The sequence below is a fragment of the Hordeum vulgare genome, chromosome 1H, assembly GCF_904849725.1.
Source record: "Hordeum vulgare subsp. vulgare chromosome 1H, MorexV3_pseudomolecules_assembly, whole genome shotgun sequence".
In the NCBI taxonomy this organism is placed as follows: Eukaryota; Viridiplantae; Streptophyta; class Magnoliopsida; order Poales; family Poaceae; genus Hordeum; species Hordeum vulgare.
The window spans coordinates 411,033,135-411,061,122 of NC_058518.1; the positions used below are offsets into that span (position 1 = coordinate 411,033,135).

At 43.0% G+C, this 27,988-nt stretch overlaps 1 protein-coding gene and 1 long non-coding RNA gene across 2 annotated transcripts; both read left to right on the top strand.

Annotated features, from left to right (window-relative positions):
* Window positions 1-13,222: 13,222 nt before the first annotated feature.
* On the top strand, window positions 13,223-26,749 carry LOC123441129 (probable tocopherol cyclase, chloroplastic). The gene is made up of 10 exons (XM_045117645.1): window positions 13,223-13,561; window positions 13,931-14,175; window positions 15,094-15,173; window positions 15,935-16,011; window positions 16,892-17,061; window positions 18,058-18,155; window positions 19,681-19,785; window positions 25,556-25,672; window positions 25,955-26,104; window positions 26,279-26,749. Exons 1-10 carry the CDS (start codon window positions 13,368-13,370, stop codon window positions 26,450-26,452), a joined length of 1,410 nt encoding a protein of 469 aa, XP_044973580.1. The 5' UTR covers window positions 13,223-13,367; the 3' UTR covers window positions 26,453-26,749.
* Window positions 22,043-25,221, top strand: LOC123441141. The gene is made up of 2 exons (XR_006630415.1): window positions 22,043-23,176; window positions 23,884-25,221. It is a non-coding gene; the product is annotated as an uncharacterized LOC123441141 (long non-coding RNA).
* Window positions 26,750-27,988: the final 1,239 nt, after the last annotated feature.

The following is a 27,988-nucleotide window of genomic DNA, read 5'->3' on the forward strand; positions in this document are numbered from 1 at the left end:
ATATTTCAGCATCTACAAAACAACACTATTTCCTAGCAAGTAGAGAACAAGCAAATCACACGTAAACATGGATTTCTATTGCAACCAAAATTACCAGAGGCTAGTCTACACATCCAAGGGCATATCTCTAGTTGACAACTCAATTATATCATGCACGGATTAAATCCCACAAAATAAACAAAAGGGCATCACGGCAAAATATCACGCGAACTAACTTGGTCAAAAGCTAAAACTAGATGCACAGTTAATTTCTGTGGATTTTTATACCCCGAAAACATATATAACATGAGGGGTTGCAAAATAAAATAACGCCATACGTATATGCGGGAATATGTCCTAAACGCGGTATAATAAACTAGCGACATAATCATACATGCAAAAATACAACCGACTACTCTAAAATACGGGGCAAGAGGTCCCTAAAAACAAGAGCATTTTATCTACGGAGTTCGAGCAATCCGAACACGCGTGAAAATAAATATGGGGCAATTAACCTATTGGAACAGCATGCAAAACTAGGCATACGACACGTCAAACTAATTCAAACATGCATGCAAGTTGCAAATTCGTAATCTAAGCGAAAATCTACATAAGATCCATATACAAATCGCCTCGATACGACATACGGTTTAAAAGATACGGACGTTCTTGTTGGAAATATGCCCTAAAGACAATAATAAATTAGTTATTATTATATTTCCTTGTTCATAATAATCGTTTACTATCCATGCTAGAATTGTATTGATTGGAAACTCAAATACATGTGTGGATATATAGACAACACACTGTCCCTAGTGAGCCTCTAGTTGACTAGTTCGTTGATCAAAGATGGTCAAGGTTTCCTGGCCATAGACAAATGTTGTCAGTTGATAACGGGATCGCATCATTAGGAGAATCAAGTGATGGACAAGACCCAAACTATGAACGTAGCATATTGATCGTGTCGTTTTATTGCTATTGTTTTCTGCGTGTCAAGTATTTGTTCCTATGACCATGAGATCATATAACTCACTGGCACCGGAGGAATGCCTTGTGTGTATCAAACGTCACAACGTAACTGGGTGACTATAAAGGTGCTCTACAGGTATCTCCGAGGGTGTCCGTTGAGTTAGTATGGATCAAGACTGGGATTTGTCACTCCGTGTGACGGAGAGGTATCTCGAGGCCCACTCGGTAATATAACATCACCCACAAGCCTTGCAGGCAATTTGACTAAGTGTAAGTCACGGGATCTTGTATTACACAACGAGTAAAGAGACTTGCTGGTAATGAGATTGAAATAGGTATGCGGATACCGACGATCGAATCTCGGGCAAGTAACATACCGAAGGACAAAGGGAATGACATACGGGATTATATAAATCCTTGACACTGAGGTTCAACCGATAAGTTATTCGGAGAATATGTAGTATCCAATATGGGCATCCAGGTCCCGCTATTGGATATTGACCGAGGAGTACCTCAGGGCATGTCTGCATAGTTCTCGAACCCGCACGGTCTGCACACTTAAGGTTGGGCGATGTTTAGTATAGTTGAGTTATATGTGTGGTTACCGAATGTTGTTTGGAGTCCCGGATGAGATCACAGACATCACGAGGGTTTCCGGAATAGTCGAGAGACGAAGATTAATATATAGGATGACCTCATTTGGTTACCGGAAAGTTTTCAGGCATTACCGGGAATGTACCGGGAGTGACGAATGGGTTCTGGATGTTCACCGGGAGGGGCCAGCCCACCCGGGGAAGCCCATAGGCCTTAGGGGTGCCGCACCAGCCCTTGATGGGCTGGTGGGACAGCCCAAAAGGGCCCTATGCGCAGGAGATAAAAATCAAATAGAAAAAAAAAGGTGGGAAGGAAGGGAAGGACTCCAACTTCCAATCCTAGTTGGACTAGGATTGGAGGTGGACTCCTCCACCTCCTTGGCCGGCGGACCCATGGGGTCTTGGACCCCAAGGCAAGCCTCCCCTCCTCCTATATATAGTGGTGTTCTAGGGCTGATTTGAGACTACTTTTGCCATAGCAGCCCAACCACAAACACCACGGTTTTTCCTCTAGATCATATTTCTGTGGAGCTCGGGCGGAGCCCTGCAGGAGTAGATCCTTCACCACCACCGGAGCGTCGTCACGCTGCCCAAGAACTCATCTACTTCTCCGTCTTGCTTGCTGGATCAAGAAGGACGAGATCATCGTCGAGGTGTACGTGTGCTGAACGCGGAGGTGTCGTCCGTTCGGCACTAGATCGGAGCGGATCGCGGGACGAATCGCGGGACGGTTCGTGGGACGGTTCGCGGGGTGGATCGAGGGACGTGAGGACGTTCCACTACATCAACCGCATTTCTTAACGCTTCCTACTGTGCGATCTACAAGGGTATGTAGATCCAAATCTCCTCTCGTAGATGGACATCACCATGATAGGTCTTCGTGCGCGTAGGAATTTTTTTGTTTCCCATGCGACGTTCCCCAACAGTGGCATCATGATCTAGGTTCATGCGTAGATGTAATCTCGAGTAGAACACAAAGGGTTTTGTGGACGGTGATGTCTGATTTGCTGCCCTCCTTAGTCTTTTCTCGATTCGGCGATATTGTTGGATTGAAGCGGCCCGGACCGACATTATTCGTACGCTTACGAAAGACTGGTTTCATCGCTTGACATGCAACCTCGTTGCATAAAGATGACTGGTGGGTGTCGGTTTCTTCAACTTTAGTTGAATTGGTTTTGACCGAGGCGGTCCTTGGAGAGGTTAAATAGCAATTTGCACATCTCCGTTGTGGTTTTTGCGTAAGTAAGATGCGATCTACTAGATACCCATAGCAGCCACGTAAAACATGCAACAACAAATAGAGGAAATCTAACTTGTTTTTGCAGGGTATGCTTGTAATATGATATGGCCAATGACGTGATATGATATATTGGATGTATGAGATGATCATGTTGTAATAGTTAATATCGCCTTGCATGTCGATGGTACGGCAACCGGCAGGAGCCATAGGGTTGTCTTTAAACTAACGTTTGTGCTTGCATATGTGTTTACTATATTGCTAAGACGTAGCTTTAGTAGTAATAGCATGAGTAGCACGACAACCCCGATGGTGACACGTTGATGGAGATCATGATTATGGAGATCATGGTGTGGTGCCGGTGACAAGAAGATCGTGCCAGTGCTTTGGTGATGGAGATCAAGAAGCACATGATGATGGCCATATCATGTCACTTATGAATTGCATGTTATGTTAATCCTTTTATGCACCTTATTTTGCTTAGAACGACGGTAGCACTATGAGGTGATCTCTCACTAAAATTTCAAGACAAAATTGTGTTCTCCCCGACTGTGCACCGTTGCTACAGTTCGTCATTTTGAGACACCATGTGTTGATCGGGTGTGATAGACTCAACGTTCACATACAACGGGTGCAAAAAAGTTGCACACGCGGAACACTCGGGTTAAACTTGACGAGCCTAGCATGTGCAGACATGGACTCAGAACACAAGAGACCGAAATGTCGAGCATGAATCGTATAGTTGATTTGATTGTCATAGAGATGCTTACCACTAAAACTATTCTCGACTCACGTGATGATCGGACTTGAGATAGTGGATTTGGATCATGTACCACTCAAATGACTAGAGAGATGTACTTTTTGCGTGGGAGTTCTTAAGTAATATGATTAATTGAACTAATTATCATGAACATAGTCTAATGGTCTTTGCGAATTACGATGTAGCTTGCGCTATAGCTCTACTGCTTTTATATGTTCCTAGAGAAAGCTTAATTGAAAGTTGATAGTAGAAACTTTGCGGACTGAGTCCGTAAAACTGAGGATTGTCCTCATTGCTGCGCAGAAGGCTTATGTCCTTAATGCACCACTCGGTGTGCTGCACCTCGGGCGTCGTCTGTGGATGTTGCGAACATGTGACATGCACGTCTTTGATGACTATATGATAGTTCAGTGCGCAATACTTAATGGCTTAGAAGCAAGGCGCCGAAGACGTTTTGAAAACGTCGCAAAACATAAGAGATGTTCAAAGAGATGAAATTGAGGTTTCATGCTCGTGCCCTTATTGAGAGGTATAAGACCTCCGACAAAGATTCTTTGCCTACAAATTAAAGGAGAAAAGCTCAAATCGTTGAGCATGTTCTCAGATTGTCTGAGTACAACAATCGCTTGAATCAAGTGGGAGTTAATCTTCCAGATGAGATAGTGATGGTTCTCCAAAGTCACTCCCACTAAGCTGCTAGAGCTGAGTGATGAACTATAAACAAATCAAGGATAGATATGATGATCCTTGAGTGATTCACAATGTTTGACACTACGAAAGTAGAAATCAAGAAGGAGCATCAAATGTTGATGGTTAGTAAAACCACTAGTTTCAAGAAGGGCAAGGGCTAGAAGGGATACTTCATAAAACGGCAAACCAGTTGCTGCTCTAATGAAGAAACCCAAAAATTGAACCCAAACCCGAGACTAAGTGCTTCTGTTATGAGGGGAACGGTCATTGAGGCGGAGCTACCCTAGATACTTGGTAGATAAGAAGGCTGGCAAAGTCGACAGAAGTATATTTGATATACATGATATTGATGTGTACTTTACTAGTACTCCTAGTAGCACGAGGGTATTGGATACCGGTTCGGTTGCTAAGTGATTAATAACTTGAAATGAAAGCTACAATATAAACGGAGACTAGCTAAAGGCGAGGTGACGATACGTGTTGGAAGTGTTTCCAAGGTTGATGTGATCAAACATCGCACGCTCCCTCTATCATCGGGATTGGTGGTAAAACCTAAATAATTGTTATTTGGTGTTTGCGTTGAGCATGAACATGATTGGACCGTGTTTATTGCAATACGATTATTCATTTAAAGAGAATAATAGTTATTCTATTTTCTTGAATAATTACCCTCAATGGTTTATTGAATCTCGATCGTAGTGTTACACATGTTTATAATATTGGTGCCAAAAGATACAAAGTAATAATGATAGTACCACTTAGTTGTGGCACTTCCACTTGAGTCATGTTGGTATAAAATGCATGAAGAAGCTCCATGCCGATGGATCTTTGTACTCACTCATTTTTGAAACGTTTGAGACATGCAAACCATACATGTTGGTATAAATGCATGAAGAAGCTCCATAGAGATGGATCGTTTGGACTCACTTGATTTTGAATCACTTGAGACATGCAAATCATGCCACATGAAACAAGAGAGTAACTTGTTGGGAGTAATACATTTTTTGATGTGTGCAGTCCAATGAGTGCTAAAGCACGCAGTGGATATCGTCATGTTCTTACTTCACTGACGATTTGAGTAGATGCGGGAGTATTTACTTGATGAATCACAAGTCTGAAATATTGAAAAGTTCAAAGCTATTTCAGAGTGAAGATCGTCGTGACAAGAGGATAAACTGTCTACGATATGATCATAGAGATGAATATATGAGTTATGAGTTTTTGGTACACAATTAAGACAATGTGTAAATTGTTTCACAATTCATGCCACCTCGAAGACCATAGTGTGATGGTGTGTACGAACGTCATAGCCACGCTCTATTAGATATGGTGCATACTATGATGTCTCTTATCGAATTACCACTATCGTTTTTAGGTTATGCATTAGAGACAACCGCATTCACTTTAAATAGGGCACCACATATTTCCATTGAGATGACACATTATAGACTTTGGTTTGGAGAAACCTAAGTTGTCATTTCTTGAAAGTTTGGGGCTGCGATGCTTATGTGAAAAAGTTTCACTCTGATAAGCTCGAACCCAAAGTGGATAAATGCATCTTCATAGGATATCAAAAACAGTTGGATACATCTCCTATCTCAGATCCAGAAGCAAAGTGTTTGTTTCTAGAAACGAGTCCTTTCTCGAGAAAAGGTTTCTCTCGAAAGAATTGAGTGGGAGAGTGGTGGAACTTGATGAGGTTACTGAACCGTCACTTCAACCAGTGTGTAGCAGGGCGCATGAAGTTGTTCCTGTGGCGCCTACACCAATTGAAGTGGAAGCTGATGATAGTGATCATTAGAGCTTCGGATCAAGTTACTACAAACCTCATAGGTCGACAAAGGTCGCGTACTACTGCAGAGTGGTACGGTAACCCTGTCTTGGAGGTCATGTTGTTGAACAACAATGAACCTACAAGCTATGGAGAAGCGATGGTGGGCCCGGATTCTGACAAATGGCTGGAGGCCATGAAATCCGAGTGAGGATCCATGTATGAAAACAAAGTGTAGACTTTGGAAAAACTACTTGATGGTCGTAGGACTATTGAGTAAAGATGGATCTTTAAAAGGAAGACAGACGATGATGGTGATAAGTCACTATTAAGAAAAGCTCGACTTGTCACAAAGATGTTTCCGACAAGATCAAACAGTTGACTATGATGAGACTTTCTCACTCGTAGCGATGCTAAAAGTCTGTTGGAATTATGTTAGTGATTGCTGCATTATTTGTGAAATGTTGCACATAGGAAGTCAAAACATTGTTTCCTCGACGGATTCCTTGAGGAAAGATTGTATGTGATACAATCAGAAGGTTTTGTCGATCCTAAGGATACTAACAAGTATGCTAGCACGAGCGATCCTTTTATGGACTGGTGCAAGCATCTCGGAGTTGGAATATACGCTTTGATGAGATGATCAAAGCTTTTGGGTTTGTACAAGGTTTATGAGAAACTTGTATTTCCAAAGAAGTGAGTGGGAGCACTATAGAATTTCTGATAAGTATATGTGGTTGACATATTGTTGATCGAAAGTAATGTAGAATTTCTGTAAAGCATAAAGGTTGTTTGAAAGGGTTTTTTTAAAGGAAGACCTGGATAGAGCTACTTGAACATTGAGCATCAATATCTATGAAGATGGATCAAAATGCTAAACATAACTTTCAAATGAAATGCATGCCTTGACAAGTTTTTGAAGGAGTTCAAAATAGATCAGCAAAGAAAGAGTTATTGGCTGTGTTCTAAGGTGTGAATATGAGTAAGACTCAAAATCCCGACCACAGCAGAAGAAAGAGAAAGGACGAAGGTCGCCCCTATGCCTTAGCCATAGACTCTACAATATGCCATGCTGCGTACCGCACCTAATGCGTGCCTTGCCACAAGTCTGTTAAGAGGTACAGAGAGTGATCCAGGATTGAATCACTGAACATCGGTCAAAGTTATCCTTAGTAACTAATGGACTAAGGATTTTTTTCTCGATTATGGAGGTGGTTAAAGAGTTCGTCGTAAAGGGTTACGTCGATGCAAGCTTTGACACTAATCCGAATAACTATGAGTAGTGAAACGGATTCGTATAGTAGAGTAGATATTTGTAGTAGTTCCGAATAGCACGTAGTAGCAGCATCTGTTAGATGACATAAAGATTTGTAAAGTACACACAGATCTGAAAGTTTCAGAACCGTTGACTAAAACCTCTCTCACGAGCAAGACGAGATCAGACCCCAGAACTATATGGGTGTTGGATTCGTCGAAATCACATGGTGATGTGAACTAGATTATTGACTCTAGTGCAAGTGGGAGACTATTGGAAATATGCCCTAGAGGCAATAATAAATTAGTTATTATTATATTTCCTTGTTCATAATAATCGTTTATTATCCATGCTAGAATTGTATTGATTGGAAACTCAAATACATGTGTGGATATATAGACAACACACTGTCCCTAGTGAGCCTCTAGTTGACTAGTTCGTTGATCAAAGATGGTCAAGGTTTCCTAGCCATAGACAAGTGTTGTCACTTGATAACGGGATCACATCATTAGGAGAATCATGTGATGGACAAGACCCAAACTATGAACGTATCATATTGATCATGTCGTTTTATTGCTATTGTTTTCTGCGTGTTAAGTATTTGTTCCTATGACCATGAGATCATATAACTCACTGGCACCGGAGGAATGCCTTGTGTGTATCAAACGTCACAACATAAGTGACTATAAAGGTGATCTACAGGTATCTCCGAAGGTGTCCGTTGAGTTAGTATGGATCAAGACTAGGATTTGTCACTCCGTGTGACGAAGAGGTATCTCGGGGCCCACTCGGTAATACAACATCACCCACAAGCCTTGCAAGCAATGTGACTAAGTGTAAGTCACGAGATCTTGTATTAAAGGACGAGTAAAGAGACTTGCTGGTAACGAGATTGAAATAGGTATGCGGATATCGACGATCGAATATCGGGCAAGTAACATACCGAAGGACAAAGGGAATGACATACGGGATTATATGAATCCTTGACACTGAGGTTCAACCGATAAGTTATTCGGAGAATATGTAGGATCCAATATGGGCATCCAGGTCCCGCTATTGGATATTGACCGAGGAGTACCTCGGGGCATGTCTGCATAGTTCTCGAACCCGTAGGTTCTGCACACTTAAGGTTCGGCAATGTTTTAGTATGGTTGAGTTATATGTGTGATTACCGAATGTTGTTCGGAGTCCCGGATGAGATAACGGATGCCGTTAGGGTTTCCGGAATGGTCCGGAGACGAAGATTGATATATAGGATGACGTCATTTGGTTACCGGAAAGTTTTCGGGCATTACCGGGAATGTACCGGGAGTGACGAGTGGGTTCCGGATGTTCACCGGAAGGGGCCAACCCACCCGGGGAAGCCCATAGGCCTTAGGGGTGTTGCACCAGCCCTTGATGGGCTGGTGGGACAGCCCAAAAGGGCCCTATGCACAGGAAATAAAAAAATCAAAGAGAAAAGAAAAAAAAAGGTGGGAAGGAAGGGAAGGACTCCACCTTCCAATCCTAGTTGGACTAGGATTGGAGGTAGACTCCTCCACCTCCTTGGCTGGCGGACCCTTGGGGTCTTGGACCCCAAGGCAAGCCTCCCCTCCCCTCCTCCTATATATAGTGGAGTTCTAGGGCTGATTTGAGACAACTTTTTCCATGGCATCCCGACCACAAACACCACGGTTTTTCCTCTAGATCGTATTTCTGCGGAGCTCGGGCAGAGCCCTGCAGGAGTAGATCCTTCACCACCACTGGAGTATCGTCACACTGCCAGAGAACTCATCTACTTCTCCGTCTTGCTTGCTGGATCAAGAAGGCCGAGATCATCGTCGAGCTGTACGTGTGCTGAACGCGGAGGTGCCGTCCGTTCGGCACTAGATCGGAGGGATCGTGGGACGGATCGCGGGACGGTTCGTGGGACGGTTCGCGGGGCGGGTCGAGGGACATGAGGACGTTCCACTACATCAACCGTGTTTCTTAACGCTTCCTGCTGTGCGATCTACAAGGGTACGTAGATCCAAATCTCCTCTCGTAGATGGACATCACCATGATAGGTCTTCGTGCGCGTAGGAAATTTTTTGTTTCCCATGCGACGTTCCCCAACAGCTCTAAAATTCTATTAAATACTGAAATAGAATTAAATTCTAAATCCTAAAAAAACACTATTGGGCCGAAACAGGGTGAGTGCATCTTAACTAAATGATGCACAAGCGAGGAATAGCGAGGGGAGGCCTCACCTTGGTGGGCTGAAGGGGCGAAGGTGGCTGGGACTCAGGGGCGCCTGGGCCGAACTGAAGCTCTCCAGACTGGGCCAACATGGCGAAGGCGGTTGTTGGGCCGCTCGGTAACCAGGGCGGGGCGCGGCCCACGCGCGGGTCAACGCTCGCGAGCGAGGCGTCGCGGTCTCGATCTCCTGGCGGGAGGCCTTGCAACGGCGGCAGCAGGGGCAAGGCCGGCAAGGCTCCGGCAGCGCTTGGCGGTGGAGAGGCCCTATCCCGGACCGGATCGGATCCGGCCGGCGGCGGGCGGTGGAGCACGCGGCGGCTGCGCAGGCAGGGAGAGGCGGCGGCGGCTGCGCCGGCAGGGAGATGGCGGCGGCGGCTGCGCCGGCGGGGAGATGGCGGCGGCGGTCACCGGCGGGCGCGAAGGCCGGGCATGGCCGGCGGGAGGCTGGCGCGGGGCTCGACTGACGATTTGGCAACGACGGGAGCAGCACGGGGCTCGGGCATGGCTGCCATGGAGGTGCGGCCAGGGAGCTCGGGGTCGGGCCCAAATGGGCTTCCTAGGGCCCGATCTGGGTCCTGGCGGGCCTGCGGCTGGAGGAGGAGGCGGGAGGCGACCAGGTGGCGGCTGGCACTGGTTTCGAGGTGGGGGAAGCTAGGGTTGCCCAAAACATAACAAGGGGAGCTGTTTAAATAGCATTAGGGGCTAGGGGTAGTGGTTTTGGGCGTTTTTCGACCCTCCGATCGCGATCGTATGATCCGATCGGAGAGGCGGGTTAGGGTTAGCTATGTAGAGTAGGCTAGGTGGGGATAAGAGGGAAAACAAACACCCGACAACTTACTTCAAAACACCGATAAAACGTCCGACGATAGACCGAATACAGTGCCACTACGGTCGACCGTTCGGGTACCAGACGGACCCCGATTGCGACGAAATTTGGCAGACAGCCTACCTATATTATATTAAGACCGCACACCAAGTTTCAACCCAATCATAGAAAGTTTTATACACACTTTTAAAACAGGGTTTTGATGATGCCGCGGGCGCGTGCGTGTGTGGTCGGGCTCAGAACGGACAACGACGAGAACCAACAACTAACAACGGATGCAAGTTTGAAAATTAGCGGCAACGGGATGCCGATGCAATGCGGATGACGCGCATGATGCGATGATGATGCGACAAATAAAAATAAACACACGACGAAAACGGAATAGAAAGGGAATCTTCTGGAACGTCGGTCTCGGGCTATCACAGTTCTCTTCTAAATGACATAATAAGGCTATGTAGCTTCAGGATGACCTATTCCACCTAACTTAGCTATTAAATGGCCTATAATTAGCTTAGCTAGCTCCAAAATGGCTTAATAATCATAGTCGGCTCCAAAATGACATATTTTATCCAAGTTAGCTCTAGAATGGCCTATACTGAGCTAAGTTCTCTCCAAAATGACATAATAAGACTATGCAGCTCCAAGATGACCTATTCCACCTAACTTAGCTATTAAATGGCCTATAATTAGCTTAGCTAGCTCCAAAATGGCTTAATAAGCATAGTTGGCTCCAAAATGACATATTTTTTCCTAAGTAGCTCCAAAATGACATTACTTAGCTAAGTTCTCTCCTAAATGACATAATAAGGCTATGTAGCTCCAAGATGACTTATTCCCCGTAACTCAGCTATTAAATGGCATATACTTAGCTAAGTTCTCTCCGAAATGACCTATACTTCTCTTCTTCATCTAGTCTTCTTCTTCTAACTTTCTTATTTTCCATTTTGCAGACTACATTCACTTCACAGGAAGTTTGGATTATATTAATGGAGCGCTTGAATATGGTTTCTTCTACCATGACTTCATGAAAGCTTGGATTGAAACTATTGTAGTATATGGATATATATGAAACTTTGTATGCATGGATGAAACTAGTGTAATATATGGTTTGGTACAGATGCAACTTGCATAATATGTATGTATTATAGATGAAAGTTATTTTAATATGGTTATGAGTATGAAAACACAATTATTTCTGTCAAATATATATATCCCGATTTGTGTGAAAATTGCTGGATATTATAGAAAATAAAATAAATAAGGGTTTTTTGAGCCTTTGCCGTCCGCTCACCGATGGCAAAGGGCTTGTAGCAAACGGCAAAGGCTCCAAAGCCTGGGGTTGAAACACACCGGGGGTGTCCCCTTGTCGTCTGCCTCAAACATGGCTGACGGCAAAGGGGGAGGGCAGACGGCAAAAGAGGGAGGGGCAGGCGGCAAAGGTGAAGGGAGAGAGGGTCTGTGTGCCCCCCTTTGCCGTGTGCCTCAAACATGGCTGACGGCAAAGGGGGTTAGGGAGACGACAAATGGGGGGGGGATAGGGAGACGACAAAGGAAAGATGGGCCCAGCATGCTGCCGTTAGCACTTAACGGGAGCGCCTTGCGGATTTGCCGTCCCATTTTCTTTGTCGTCTGCCCCCCATGACAAAGATTCTTTGCCGTCCGCTTTCTAAAGGTAGACGACAAATGACCTCTTCACCGGATAAATCTTTACCGTCTAGTTTGTCGTCTGCTGACGGATGACAAAGGCTTTGCCGTCCGGGGTGCCCCCTTTGCCGTCTGCCATGGCAGACGACAAAGTCTCAGATTCCTGTACTGTGTATTATGCATTGTTTTTCTGTTTTATTAGTGAACTACATACGGATGTATGTAAACATATTTTAGAGTGTAGATTCAATCATTTTGCTCCGTATATAGACCCTTAGTAAAGTCGTTTAAAAGACTTATATTTAGAAACAGAGGGAGTAAATAACATTTGCCTTGGCTTTGGCGCTGGTGACGCGAGATTCTTTAAAAGCCAAATAGAGTAAGCGAGGAGGAGAAAAGGAGAAGGGTGTGGAGAAAGAAAATGACATGTGTTTTTTCTTTGTTTTAAGAACAAGATAGGAAATGGTATGTAATCCGTTGGCCACTTTGTATTCTACTATGTGTATGGGCCAAAGCATTCATGATTTTCAAGGCACATATATTTTTAAACAAAATCCTATGTATTTTTTTGCTTAAACACAAAGTCACTCGAAAACGCAAATATTTCCAATGCGAACATGCTTTTAAATCGGACTCTTCGAACATGATAGCAAATATTTTGTGCTATTAATTTAAAATTTCTATATACATTTCATTATAGACAATAATCCACCATGTCTTCTGTTAAAGGTAATTGAATCATGGACAATTTTTCTCGCCCACATGGATTTAGGATGCCTCTGTATCATTTGATCCACTAATTATGTTACCTCGTGTCCATGTGACGCGAAATGCAAAAAACGTGACCCGAAATGCTCCCTAGTCCGTAAGGCCTCGTTTGGTTAAAGGGAGTTAGGGAGGTTTTAAGAGGGAGGGATTTCAGGGGATTGGGTGAATCCCTTTGTTTCACCCAATCCTCTCGAATCTCCGGGGTTTTACTTCCACTAGTCCCTTGAGGAGGGTTTTGAAACACATGGATAGAAATGGATTGAAGGGGACGGAGGAAATTGGTCTGAACAAACCCGTCCTACCAAATGAGCGCCCGAGGATCTATGGGGCTTCTGAGGCCCCGGGGATTTTACTCTTAAAATCTCTCGAATCCCCATTAACCAAACCAGGCGTGAAGAAAAAGGGCTCTCCCGGTATGCACGTGAACGACGAGTTTCTCCGGATCCACCGCGTGGCAAAGATGATCCCCGCATGCAAAACGCAACCTGTCAATGCCCCCGTCCGCCACGACCGCAATTCGACACTTGGACTGGCCACCGTTCCGCGAGGCAACGAGTGCCGACCCCTCCACGGCTGGGGCAAACAAAACCAGAGACGCAACGGGACCAGCACAGCTCCCGCGTGCGCCGCCACGAAGCGTCCACAGCCGCTCAGCCACATGAACGTCGCCGGCTCCGCCACCGCTTTCGTGCCGACCGCCAGGCCAGCGCCCCGCGCCCCGCGACCGCTCTGGTGCCACCCCCGGGCCCGCTGCAGCGTCAGCCCACGCGCCGCCACCGAGCCGCCGCCGGCGGCGGCGCCCACCTACGCCCCCACCCCGCGGGATCGGCCTCTGCGGACGCCGCACAGCGGGTAATTTGTAAACGGCCGATTCGGAGGGTTCCTTCATTTTTTTATATGATAGATGTCAGAGTTCCTGAATCAGGCGCGGGGCGATTTCTGTGGGGTTGCGTGTCGGTTAGGAAGAAGATTTTGCTGCTTTCCGTTTTGATTGAAGAAATGTAACTCTAGTTCGCAGATTCACCCCCAGCAGCCCGCACGCTTGGTTTTCTGAATTAAGGAGTCACTGAATTTAACACCAACCTGATATGATGCAACCCTCAAGTGGGGTGGGCTCAGATTTTGTAGACCGTTTTTTAATGTGTGCTACTCTGCATTCACAACACTATGTTCATGTTGCGGGAGATTTAGAAGCTAATAGTGGTGATGAAATATTTTCAGGTATCACTATGATGGAACCGCCAGGGCTTTCTTCGAAGGATGGTACTTCAAGGTGTCCATTCCAGAGTGCAGGCAGAGCTTCTGTTTCATGTACTCTGTTGAGAATCCATTCTTTCGTGATGGGATGACTGCTCTCGACCAGGCCATACACGGTCCACGGTTTACCGGGGTGGGAGCGCACATTCTTGGTGCGGATGACAAGTACATATGCCAGTACTCTGAAAAATCAAACAACTTTTGGGGGAGTAAGATACTTGTTCAATCTCTTCTCTTCAATTGTTTTTCCTTTCCAGATGCTTCTTTTCTGGCAATTCTTCCCTTAAAACATCTCAGTTATTAAGATTAAGTGGACATAGTAAGATTGTGTTGTGTATGGTACTGTCACTGTCTATTTATTAACTGATAGAGCTATATTTCTTGCAACAAGGTTTACAGAATCAAAATAAACAGTATTGCTTTCTGTTCTAATGAAATGTAGTTGTGAACTTGTGTTGTCATATATATTTGAGATCTTATGGTCTGCATCTGATGAAAATACAAATATGAAGCTGGATTATCCATCATGAATAAAAACCCTCACAAATTTAGTTCTGTACGTTGAATAATCTGTTCTTTCCATTGGAGAAATCTCAAAAGGATTGGGAACCAGACCAGAGAAAGCATTGGGTCTGATTTTTCCCAGTCGAGCCCTTACTCGGTTTTATTCGGTTGAACAACTAATCTGGTCCAGTTTTTAAAAATTATGCTCCAAACAAGAGGTTATCAGACATCAACTAGTACCTTCAGTCACAAAATAGCGGCATTTCCAGTCTTCAGACATCACCATGGCCACAAAAAATGTAATTTTGACCACTGACTTATATTTCAATACATTGTAAAGCATAATAGAGCTATAATATCTCAGTGTTTCTGTTCAACCAATATTCTTGTAATGTTTTCATGCTCAATTTAAATGCTTAGAAAAGTCAACTGCATATTCTTGGAAGCCCTGTTTATTTACTTATATGAGGAGTTGCTGCACGTAAAAAACCAAGCAGCCAAACTAAACCAAGTTGCTTCACTAATTTTTCTGTTGTCAGACAATTAGTTTACTTTCCCTGTTTGCTTGAACTTTTGTAATTCATCACTCTGTGTTTCCCAATTAATAAGCTGCAATTCGATAGGTAGACATGAGCTAATTCTCGGAAACACTTTCATACCCAGTAAAGGCTCAACTCCCCCGGAGCGGGAAATCCCTCCTCAGGTAGATGATTTATGGCTTCTTATGAAATTTGAGAGCCAGTTTGATTATCTAAAGTTTTTTCTTCCTTAGCACGACTTCTTACTAAAACACATTGAATGACATGTGCTGAGCTGCTCCATATCTACTTGCTGCCTAGCGGACTATTTGAAAAGGCTTAATTTTCTTGTTTGATTTGTGGTTATAACTTGTTTCTTTCCGTCTCTACTCTATTTACTTATTTATGTATTACATTCTTCCATGTTCATCTAACTTTCTAGACTATGTGCAAGATTTTCCATTGAATTAACAGATTTGTATGTCTTGAAGCTTTTAAACTTGGTTGGTGCTTTATTTCTGTTCCTTAATTCTGGCATCGTCTTAACAACTATGTAAGGAGATTTTTTTTTGCTGGTAACTATGCAAAAAGATTGATTTACTCCCACTTCATATATATTGTTTTGTTTCCCATTCTATGTTGCCTTAACATGCTTTCTGAGCATCTTGTTGTGACAATTCTTGTTGATATTTTTAACTGCTTCTGCTGTTCAGTAACTGACAGTAAAAAAAATCTCTGAATAGAAATTTTTCCAGTACATATGCATGTATGATTGGATACTTCCTCAGATTGCAAGTTTTTGAATGAACTGAAAATGCGACTTGTATTGACGTCTCATATTTCTAGTTGTCTTTATGGCGATTCATGGATTTTAAGTTCTCTGTAGTCTTATGACTTGCAAAGACTTCTTCAAATTCTGAACAGTTATCTGTATTTGATGATCTAGGAATTTTCTAATCGCGTTTTGGAAGGCTACCAAGTCACTCCAACTTGGCATCAGGGCTTCATACGTGATGATGGAAGGCATGTGAAATCCCATGTTTGTTAAAGATCTGTGCTTTTAATGATTAGTAGGTTGGTTATTTAGAAGCATTACGCTGGTTGTTGCTGAACCACTATCGTCCTTTCATTGTGTGATAACTGCATCATGTAGTTAAAATTGTATGCCACTGAAAGAATTATGGTTCAAAAATAGAACCATGGTTCCAGACAACATGAAGAAATATCGCCATGAAGATTTTGGTTACATCTTAGTGTAAGGAAAATTAAACAAATCACAGATAATGCTTTGATGTAGTCAGTGGCCTTCTGTGGTTGAGGAGTGGCGTCGGCGTTTCAACATTTTCAGAATTGACGTCGTTCATGCATGAACAGATGAAGACGATGCCTTCTACCCTAGGCCAGTATGACCTCCACTTTGGGCGCAGGGCCAAAGAGCTGCAAGTTTTTCCTTGCCACAAGGTGAAGCGTCATCATCTAGGGCTTCCTTCGGCTGCCAGTGGCTGCCCCTAGCAGCTCGTGGATGAGCCTCTAGAGAGGTGTGGGCGTGCCCTTCACCAAACTTGGAAGAGGATCCCTGTGATCTCCCAGTTAGGAAATTTATCATTTTTAAATTAGGAATATATTGTTTAACTTGGGCCTTAAGCTAGTTAAGAGATAAGATCTCCGATTTATTACTTGGATTGGAATAAAGGAAGTATTACAAGAATAGTTCCATCTTGCCTGCAGTGGTGAGTGTCTTTCCATAGCCCTAATACAGAGCAGGGTAAATTCCTTAAAGCTGCCTCCTATAACTGCAGCAGAATATAGCATATAAGTTGTTGAAATGGAGATTGGGTAAAGAATGTATGATGTATGCACACTTTTTTATATTCTAATTGGAGCTAGTTGTTGCCCATCACAGGTCAAAGTATGTGCCTAATGTCCAAACAGCTCGTTGGGAGTACAGCACTCGTCCAGTGTATGGCTGGGGTGATGTCACATCTAAGCAGAAGTCAACAGCTGGTTGGCTTGCTGCTTTTCCATTCTTTGAACCTCATTGGCAGATATGCATGGCTGGTGGCCTATCCACAGGTTTGTTTTTGATACCCTGAGCTTGAATATAGAAACTTCTTGAGCTATTTGATTGAAATGCTGTTTAAACTTTATCCTAGATATGTGGCAGGGGCACATTTACCATCAATTAATTTACTGAAGTTGATGTTCGCCTCTCATGTGTAGAACTATCTTGAAGATGGCACATGTACTGCCAATTAATTTTATGGTAGGAAATGGTCATCTCTCATGTGTAAAATTACCATGTTCAGTGGAGCCGTAATTCTTAATCTAAAATATAAAATCGGATGTGCTCATAAAATTTTGTTCCCCTTCAATAATGTTCATAAACTCCTAGATGCATTTAGGACATCAGCACATACCAGGATTTGGATCTATCCTTATCTTCAATTCTTTATCTATGAGCCCAGTTTTTATCTTCCGTTGAGCAACTCTCCTGTCCAGTCGTAAATTGTAGTACGTTATTATTTGTTAAAAGGTATGCTTTTCACATTTCTTTCTGTTAAGCTTCATGCACTAGCCAACGCAACCAAAAGTCAGAACTAATGGAAAGAGCTAGGCAATCCACATATACACTTCAAGAAGTCAACACGTGGATAGACTCGGAGGTATGGCTCAAGAGGCCTATACGTAGACACAAAGGGGGGCATCAGCAATTTTTAGATAAATTCTGAAACCAGGGCTTGAACTCAAGACCCTAGCTCTGATACCATGTTAAGCTTCGTGCAGTAGCCAATGTAACCAAAAGTCTGAACTAATGGAAAGGGCTTGGCAATCCACATATACACTTCAACACTTTCATAGTTATAGCAGACATTTACAATTTTGTGGGTCATCAGGCATGGCACTAGTATGGTATCATTTGATGTAAAGGCATTTTTTAAGCTGGTTTGCTTCATGTTACTCGAACAACTAGCGTGCTTGATAATAAAAGAAGTTATAATACTTCATATAAGGACCTATTCATATTATTGAGTTATATATTGGTTTCTGTGATGTGCGTGTACTTTCCAGGATGGATAGAATGGGATGGAGAACGGTATGAATTTGAAAATGCTCCCTCCTACTCAGAGAAGAACTGGGGTGGGGGTTTCCCAAGGAAGTGGTACTGGGTGTGTTTCTCTATCCTCTTTCTGAGCTTTGATCTTCTATTGTTCTTGATTCATATAGATTAAAATATGAAGTGCATGCTAACTCATTTAAGGATCAGACAATATGCCTACTTTGTATTTTTAGTTATGTATTGCCATTAATCTGCGCCCATGGTTTCAGTATAAATTGATGTAAAGGAATGTCTGTACTTGTTGACAAGATATAATTCTATAACCAAGATGCATTATACATATTTCATTATCAACGGTCTCACCTGTATTATTCTTCTGTCCTCATGTTTGTTTGTCGGTGCCCAAATTTGACTCGGCCAAACATTTCGCAGCCTATGATATCTTGGCTCTTGCTTGGTTGGTTTCCCAAATTTTGGTGAATAGAAACCATCACAAAGAACCACTAGACAGTCTTAGTTGATGGAATTTTTAACTTTAAGCTACATTTGCGTAAAACACCTTAGACATGCAAGGCTATGAATTGAAAGAGCGGAAGCCAACTTTCATGAACCTAAATGGAGTAAGGGATAGATACCACATCAAACACAAGGATTTGCCTTGAGGTTCGGATTGTTGGGTGCAATCCTACCCCTCGCCGGTGATAGGAATGAATCTCATGGGAGGAGAGTTCTGAAAATATGGCTTGAAACTTGGAGGAAATGAGTTGTGAAGTGCTTGGAATGACTTGGCACAAGGTGGGATGGGGTGGGGTTATTTACAGGCTAGATCTAGATATCCTACCATTACAAACTAATTAGCACAGCTCGGAGGCTCCTGGCAAAATTACTTTGAGGTTCCAAATAGGCTAAGGGTGGCAACTTTCAACTGGCTCGCCGAAAGAAAAGACCTCAGAGGGTCCAGAGAGAAGTCGCTCGTAGGCTCTGAACGGAGGAAGTGATATGTCCACAAAATATGATACTTGGAAATTTTGGCTAGAACATGGTTCCAGCTGGGAGGCTCCGACCACACATCATTTGGAGGGTCTGAACTATACTAGTACATAGGGATTTTGCTACTGCCAGCTCGGAGGCTCCCATCACACATCATTCGGAGGATCTGAACTATACTGGGACGCATGGATTTTGCTACTAGATAATCTCAGAATGTTCGGACAGAAGAGTGTCGTAACTTTGAAATCAACTTAGTTGGCTCGGAGGTACAAGACAGAAGTCTTTCGGAGATACCGAACAAGAACAGTAAGCTTCTGTACCATTCGGATAGTGTCATGCCAAGCATGTCATTTCTCCATATTAGGTGTCTTGATGACGCTATTCATATTAGGTGTCTTGATGATGTTAAGTATATTCCAGTCCTCAGTTGATTATCTGTGGTACACTGAAGATCACCTTCTGTAGACATAGTATTATGACACTTGATATTTATTTTACCCTTCTAGCCATGATTTTGTCACGTAGGCTCCCAGTTGGATAGTTTTGAAGTAGACTGTTCGTTGTTTATGGTTATAGAATTTTGGTTAACTCCGCAATTGCATGCATAACCCAGGTAACCAATTGTAACATCTTTGCTCGTGCAGATCCAGTGTAATGTCTTCCCGGGCGCATCTGGTGAAGTTGCTTTAACTGCTGCCGGTGGATTAAGGAAAATTGGATTGGGAGATACCTACGAGAGCCCTTCACTGGTATATATCTGATACTTTCGAACTTAATCTGGTGCATACTTCCATTTTGTGTTATATATGTTACTTAGCTCATCATGCAAGCTTGATCTGTGGATATCTGCCCAAAAAGAGGATTTGTTTTGGACTTATTTATCCAAGAAACCCCAAAAGGGAGGGTATTCTTGCTATTAATTGAGAATAAAAGAGTTAGCCCTGTTTATGAGGGAAACCAGGCTGAAAACCAAACAAAACTCGGTTAACTATAAAAAATGCAGAAGTACACTACAACAAGTTCTGTCCAAAAAGACCATCCAGATCGACCACTCCTTCCTTTTAATTTTATCTTATCCTCGTTTGTTCCTTCCTTTAGGTAAGTACTTAAAAATCCCTTACAATAACAAATCCAATTTCGAAGGGACTTCCTCCCCATGTTGAGAAAACTTTTCTTCTTCCAATTTATCTTTTCTCCATTCAATTCAGTTCAAAAAAGATACCTCAAAATACTTCAATTGGTACGCGCAAGAAATAGGCCAATTCGGCAGTTTTTTGTTCAATTTCTCATGGAGTAAAAAACTTATTATCAGTACGAGTCAAGGGAATGATCTCCTGGCCCCTGATTTCCATATAAAGAATATGACGAGGATAAAGTCCCTCTTTAATCTGAATTGTAATTGATTGGATATCCCGCATAAGGAATTGAAGGAAGATGCGACGTTTTATTCCAGGGAATCCCCAATGAAAAATGCACATTATTCCTTCTTTTCTATCGAATCGGTCATAACCACTACCTACATTCCACAAAATAGTACACCATAGGTAGGAGCTAATGAATAGGCATGCGATTCCGTAGAAAGACATCACGCCCCCTTGCGGGAAAAAAAGAATTTCTTGAGATGGAAGGTGACTTCCATAACCTCTTTATTTTTTATTTTCACAATCACTCGAGATGTAATCCCATGGAGAGGAAAAAGGGGTATCTTGTAAATTCATGAGTAGGGCTTGCATTCTGATAATACTGAATCAATTCAATATTATGAGTATCGGATCTATCAAATCAATTCATGGATGAGAGTTATATTTCATGGATGAGAGTTATATAGTATAACATAGGAAGATCCTATATCCATACTAAGACCAAAATGGTTTTTTTGATTGGATTAGGAATTCCCTCTTTTTTAATCCTATTTTTTTTTTTACTTTTTCTTTTCTATATCTCTACCCACGAGCTTTCTTGATCTTATACAATTTCTCTTCCTTTTTCTTATAGTTATGTATTATATGACCAACTTTCTATGGGTCACACAGACATCCAAATAAGTAGAAGTGAAATAAGCTGCAGTGAAATTAAGCCCACGAGAAGCTGCAGTGAGAATAAGCCCCCTGTGAATAAGCCATACAGTTCTTTTCTGTTTTTGTTTGTTTGGCTTATTTTTAGATATACCAGTGAAAAGTCTATGATACCCTTGGACTGTAATTTTGTTCTCGTTAAATAATATTGAGGCAACAAGAAGTTGGAGTTATGGAGGCAAACCTTGGAATTGAAAGGTTTTAGACTTAGTAGGACTAAAACCGAGTACATGAGGTGCGCTTTCAGTACACTACAATGCACGAGGAGGAGGAGGTTGTAAGCCTTGATGGTCAGGTGGTGCCTCAGAAGGATACCTTCCGATATTTGGGGTCTGTTGCAGAAGGATGGGGATATCGATGAAGATGTGAACCATCGAATTAAAGCCGGATGGCTGAAGTGGCGCCAAGCTTCTGGTGTTCTTTGTGACAGGAGGGTGCCACAAAAGCTAAAAGGCGTTCTTTGTGACAGGAGGGTGCCACAAAAGCTAAAAGGCAAGTTCTATAGGACCGCGGTTCGACCCGCAATGTTGTATGGAGCTGAGTGTTGGCCGACTAAAAGGCGACATGTGCAACAGTTGGGTGTGGCGGAGATGCGCATGTTGAGATGGATGTGTGGCCACACAAGGAAGGACCGAATCCGAATGATGATATACGAGATAGAGTTGGGGTAGCGCCAATTGAAGAGAAGCTTGTCCAACATCGTCTCAGATGGTTTGGGCATATTCAGCGCAGGCCTCCAGAAGCCGCAGTGCATAGCGGACGGCTAAAGCATGCGGATAATGTCAAAAGAGGCCGGGGTAGACCGAACTTGACATGGGAAGAGTCCGTAAAGAGAGATCTGAAGGATTGGAGCATCACCAAAGAACTAGCCATGGACAGGGGTGCGTGGAAGCTTGCTATCCATGTGCCAGAACCATGAGTTGGTCGCGAGATCTTATGAGTTTCACCTCTAGCCTACCCCAACTTGTTTGGGACTAAAGGCTTTGTTTTTGTTGTTTAAATAATATTGAGTTAAATAATAGTTGTTGTTATATCGCAGATACGAACATAAAATCGATTTTTTGAATATCATAAAATGTTTAAAGTCGAACAAAGGAAGATTATTATCACACATACAAACATCGTTCAAACATCATTGTCTCACATACAAGTAACACAAAGTGCTATTAAGGCGAACAAAATAAATATGTTGAAGTTATTACAAGGTTCTCCCAAGAAAAACATACACCACAAAGCTATTCCTCAAGGGAAGACACTCACAGCAATAGCATCACGTGTTGTACCCATATTATCCTCATCATAGGGTGCAAAGTGATGAGAAACGCTCTCCTCGTGAACATAGGACCCATTCTCAACCTTGTGGAAATGCTCATCACGCAGTTTGCTCTCACGGATGTAGTTATGAAGATATGTGCATGCAGTAATTATCATTGTTTGCGTACCAACTTTGTAACGTCTGATGCCAAGAAGGATTCTCCATTTCATCTTGAGAACACCAAATGATCTTTCAATGACGTTTCGTAGTGAGGAATGTCGATGATTGAAGGTCTCATTTCTCCCTCGTGGAGGTACTTGCTGGAAATCAGGAACATGGTATCGTTGTCCTTTGTATGGTGCTAGATACCCATCTCGGTTAGGAACTTAGGATATCCGGAGTCAACAAGATAGTATTTTCCTGTGGTGATGAAAAAAATACAATGAAGACCAGTAAGTTAAAGAAGAGAAATGGTACTGTAATAGAATGCCTGCACTAGTCATTACCGTTGGGAGGGTGTGGGAAACTGGAATATTCAGCTCGTGCATCAGCCCATACACACGTGTCATGAACAGATCCAGGCCATCCAACAAAAAAAAAATGAACCTCATGTCGAAATCACAAATTGCCATGACATTCTGACTGATGAAATATTTTCCGTGGCGGTATTTAGGTTGCTCTGCTTCCGGCACAACGCAAGGAATGTGTGTTCCATCTATGGCCCCAATAGCATTCTGGAAGTGAGGCCAAAATCTTGTTTTTTTCTAGCGAGTCATGAACTTGGCTGAAAGTTTCATCTTTGGGTCGAAGGTAATCACCAGCCATACAATCTACATGCTTTAAAACCTCTTTAAACTTTTTGTTAATGGTAGATCGACTGTGTTCAAATCGATCCGCAACATTGTGGGTGGTCTGACATGTCCCCAGAGTCCATAAAAACAGTGCTAATGCTTCTTTGCTTGACATGTTGCAAGTTGACCTTAAACCGTATTTCTCAACTAGCAACTCATGTAATGGGTAAAACACTAACCTCAGCATCCTGAACATGGAGTAGAATGCTTTTGGATTCATCTCTTTCTCTTGCACCCACTGCAATCCTGTTATCGTCGGTACTCTTCTAGGTGCATACGGCACCTTCTCTTTGTTTTGAAGATAATATGCCATTGCAAGAATACAAAAATCAAGTTCTTCATCTTCCTCAACAGAGATATTCATCTGTCACATAAACAACACAAGATACATGCCATTATAATTTTATAATTTTGACCATGACAACACAGAACAAAAAATGCTGCACACCACACCATACATGACATTACATATTAGTAGAAAATAGATCCACGACCACACAAATTAACAAAAAATAATCTGGATTCGCACCATTACAATCCGAGTGTAAATAGTCTGCTCAAAGCAGAAAAAACATAGGTTCATGACACTATAAGTTGATAGCAAATAATTTTGTTCAAAGAAAATAACATAACATAGGTTCTAATCTCTCTTCATAAATCTGACAGTCAGGGTGGCAAACCAAGAACTGCTCGCATTTGCCCCTCCCAAGAAGACCCTGAAGCAGCTCGAGAAAATACAACGTGGATTTCTTTGAGCCGGCCGCGCCACCGCGAACGGAGGGCACTGCCATGTCAATTGGCGCCACACTTGCCGCCCTGTAGAATATGGCTGCCTTGGGATTCATGATCTGGAGCGCTTCGGCTGCGATGGATGTGGTTTGCCCGCACGGATGCTGGTCGAACATGGCAGGGACTGGACCTCCAGTTCTCTAAAGAGGAGAGTGAGATGTTCTTTGCATCCACCACTATGGTGCTTGGAGACGGACTGACAGCCCTTTCTGGGAGGACTGCTGGATAACGGGTAATCCCCCGGGAACTCGCCCCCTTGTTATACCAGTGCATCCCCGAGCGGCGACGCAGGACGAGAACAGTGGCAGAGGGCCTCCACAGGAACACTGTTCCTGGGCCCGTGACATCCAAGGGACCCTTGGATACACGAGATCGGTCAGTACCTGATGCTCTGGCAGGCCATCCAACATTTCGCCCTCTCGGCTGAACCTGACCGGCTGCTCTGGAGATGGACGGCCAGCGGCATATATACGGTGCAGTCTTGCTACACCGCCACATTCCTAGGATCCACTCGCTGTCCCTCCTGGAAGCTCATCTGGAAGGGTTGGGCGCCGCCCCGCGTCAAATTCTTCCACTGGTTCGCCAACCAAGACAGATGCTGGACGGCAGAGTGACTTGCCCAACGCGGCCTGCAGCACCACCCCAAATGCCTCCTCTGCGACCAAGACCCAGAGACCATCCAGCACCTGCTCCTGGCGTGCCCATTCGCAAACTTGGCGCATCATCCTGGACTGGGCACACATACCTGCGCCACCAGGTACCGAACCTACCATGCTGGACTGGTGGCAGCGAGCGAAGGCACAGACCCCGTCCACACTCCACAAGACTCTACAATCCATCACAATGCTTGTCGCTTGGATGATTTGGAAACAAAGGAACAAATGGAATGTGTCTTCGACAATGCGAGACCCTCTTACATTAGCTGATAGGATCAAAGTAGAGGCCAAATGCTGGGCACAAGCTGGGGAACAGGGGCTGAGGGTTGTGCTGCCCGGCTCCTGGGATGTCCATTGATGGGGCATTGGCCTTGTAACCATTACCTCCTAGGAGGTTTGTACTCTCCCACCTTTTCAGTGAAATGAAACGCAAAGAGCTCTTTGCATTTTCTCGAAAAACAAGGATACCAAGGTGGAAATAGCACCGTCGTTGGAAGTCCAAATATATGTTTCCCATTGGGCACCCGAAAACCATAATAAAATGCAGTTTTACCTGTTTTGTTATTTTTTACAAGTATTTAAAGCAACTTAATTAACATAGTGAGTACTCCCTCCATTCCTAAATATAAGACCTTTTAGAGATTTCACTATAGACTACATACGGAGCAAAATGAGTGAATCTACATTCTAAATATGTCTATATACATCCGTATGTAGTCTATAGTGGAATCTATAAAATGTCTTATATTTAGGAATGGAGGGAGTAGTAAGTATTATTTCTAAGTAGAATATGAAATTATATTCCATAATGTTGCTGATTTGTTATCCGCAAATGGACTATTGAGATATTTGGCGCTACTTATCCTCATAAAAACTCTTGCTGCTCTGTTCAGATTGGCGTCCATCACGAGGGAAAATTTTACGAGTTTGTGCCTTGGACTGGGACAGTAAGCTGGGACATTGCTCCTTGGGGTCACTGGAGGATGTCTGGCGAAAACAAAAATCATCTGGTAATTATTATTGCCTAATGTGGTTAAAATGTGAACTTTGCTTGAGTGTTTGCGTGTACTTGTGTTGGGTTTTCTTTACATGTATTCATAACTGAGCAGAAGCACACTTTTAATCCTTTTAGTCCTATAATCTTAAATATCTTCAGTTGCAACAATCTCTGTTGCAGTTAAATTCAAGTGCACTTTATGCACTTCCCTGCCATATTTACTGGAGGAAGTTTTGGTGACACCTGCATTACATTCTATGCACTACAATAACATGCATTCTGACACATTCCACAGGTAGAAATAGAAGCAACCACCAAAGAACCGGGGACTGCTTTGCGAGCCCCAACAATAGAGGCTGGATTTGTACCAGCATGCAAAGACACCTGTTATGGAGATCTCAAGCTGCAAATGTGGGAAAAGAAATACGATGGGAGCAAAGGGAAGGTATGCATTCATTTTGATGGTTGCACAAGTAAAGGCAACTTCTCTTCTGTGCTGGAAAAATTGAATGTGTTTTCACACCTGTTGCAGGATGTATTGCTGTTTGATTTCGCGGTCTTTGAAAAACATCCTTTTGGCAATAGTATGTTCCAACAACATTAACTTGCTTATTTGCAGATGATACTTGACACCACAAGCAACATGGCGGCGGTGGAAGTTGGGGGAGGTCCCTGGTTCAACGGGTGGAAAGGCACGACTGCTTCGCCTGAGCTTCTGAATAACATTGTTGGTACTCAAATCGATGTCGAGAGCCTGTTCCCGATTCCAATTCTCAAGCCCCCTGGTCTGTAGGTTTATTCTGAGGAACTGAAGAAATTGAAGCCAGTCTAGGTTCCTTTGCTAGTTTTGCAATCAACTAGCCATGTTCTTCTCTGTTCTCTCAAAAAGAAAAGGAAAAAAAATAGCCCTGTTCTGATTATGTTGGCTCAGGCACCCGATGATGCATACAGAGAAAAGCGCCACTCCGTCACCTCGTGGCTTAGTTTTTCCAATGTTACTGAAGATAAACCCCATTTATGGTGGAATTGTATTATTATTTTTATTAAACAGGAAAAGGGTCTGGAATAGGAGAAGGGCCCAGTACTTGCATACCGTTCTGCTCAATTCATTCTTTAATCTAAGTCTATTTTAGATATTCCAATATGGACTACACATGGAGGAAAAAGAGTGAATTTATACTTGAAATATGTCAAATTTATACGTGAAATATGTCTATATACATCTGTATGTATTTATATTGAAATATCTAAAAAGAATGAATTTATACTTGAAATATGTCTATACATGTGGGGACTCAACTCATAATGTAAACACTAATCCCAAAGATCAATTTCACTGAACATACGTAACAGTGAACATTCATAACCTGAATAATAAGATTCATACATACCGTTTGGTATAAATGAAGACCGTTAAGGTCAAGTTTTACATAGATATGGCCTTGAAGACCAACACACCAACTTAACTAGCAGCGAAATTTTTGAACCAAAATGTGAACCCATATTATTTGTCTTAACCCTACATGCATTCTGATTGAAAAGCGTCCTAGTTCGTGTGTTGGTCTCCAACAAACTCTTCATCAAACTCCTGCTTTTTCATGCCTGACAAATTAAATAACCAATGACAAGTCAATGAGTACTTTGAACGTACTCGCAAGCAACCCATATAGCACTAAGTAGATAAGTTACAGAAAGCTAGTTTTAAGTGCAATGACAATGATCAATATCATATGAAGGCATGCATCATGATGCAACGAACATCTTTATGAACAAGTCACAAATATCAACATAAACAGAGGAGGAACATCTCATGTTCCGTTGTCACGCGACTTAGCACATGTGTCACCTTTCTCACATTATCATCCTTCTCACACGCACACCCATTTAGAAAAACATCGGACATAGTTTAAGCAGCACCATCCAACTGTCCTTGATCATAGACACGACTATTCGAATAGTTTTACATCTTGCAGAGGTTGCACACTTTACCGAAAAGACTCGGGAAACTTCCGTGGCAATTCACGACTCGCGGTATTTTTGGTACCTAAGGTAAATATCCGAACAATGCCTTTTTCATGATGATACTAACAAAGAGTCCACTCGTTGGTGCCATTCCTTGTGATGTACATCATTAGTATCACCCACGAGGGCACGCAACGGCGCGCCCGATGTTCGTTTTCAGCCCATGGTCGTCCTTCCTGGCACGACCCCGTTTCGAGAGTGACCACGTCACTCCCGCCCCGTACCATAAGGGGTATCGTGGTTGTACATGTAAGGTTGGGACGGTCGACAAATCATAAATCTCTCTGTTTTTTAAAACACACACACA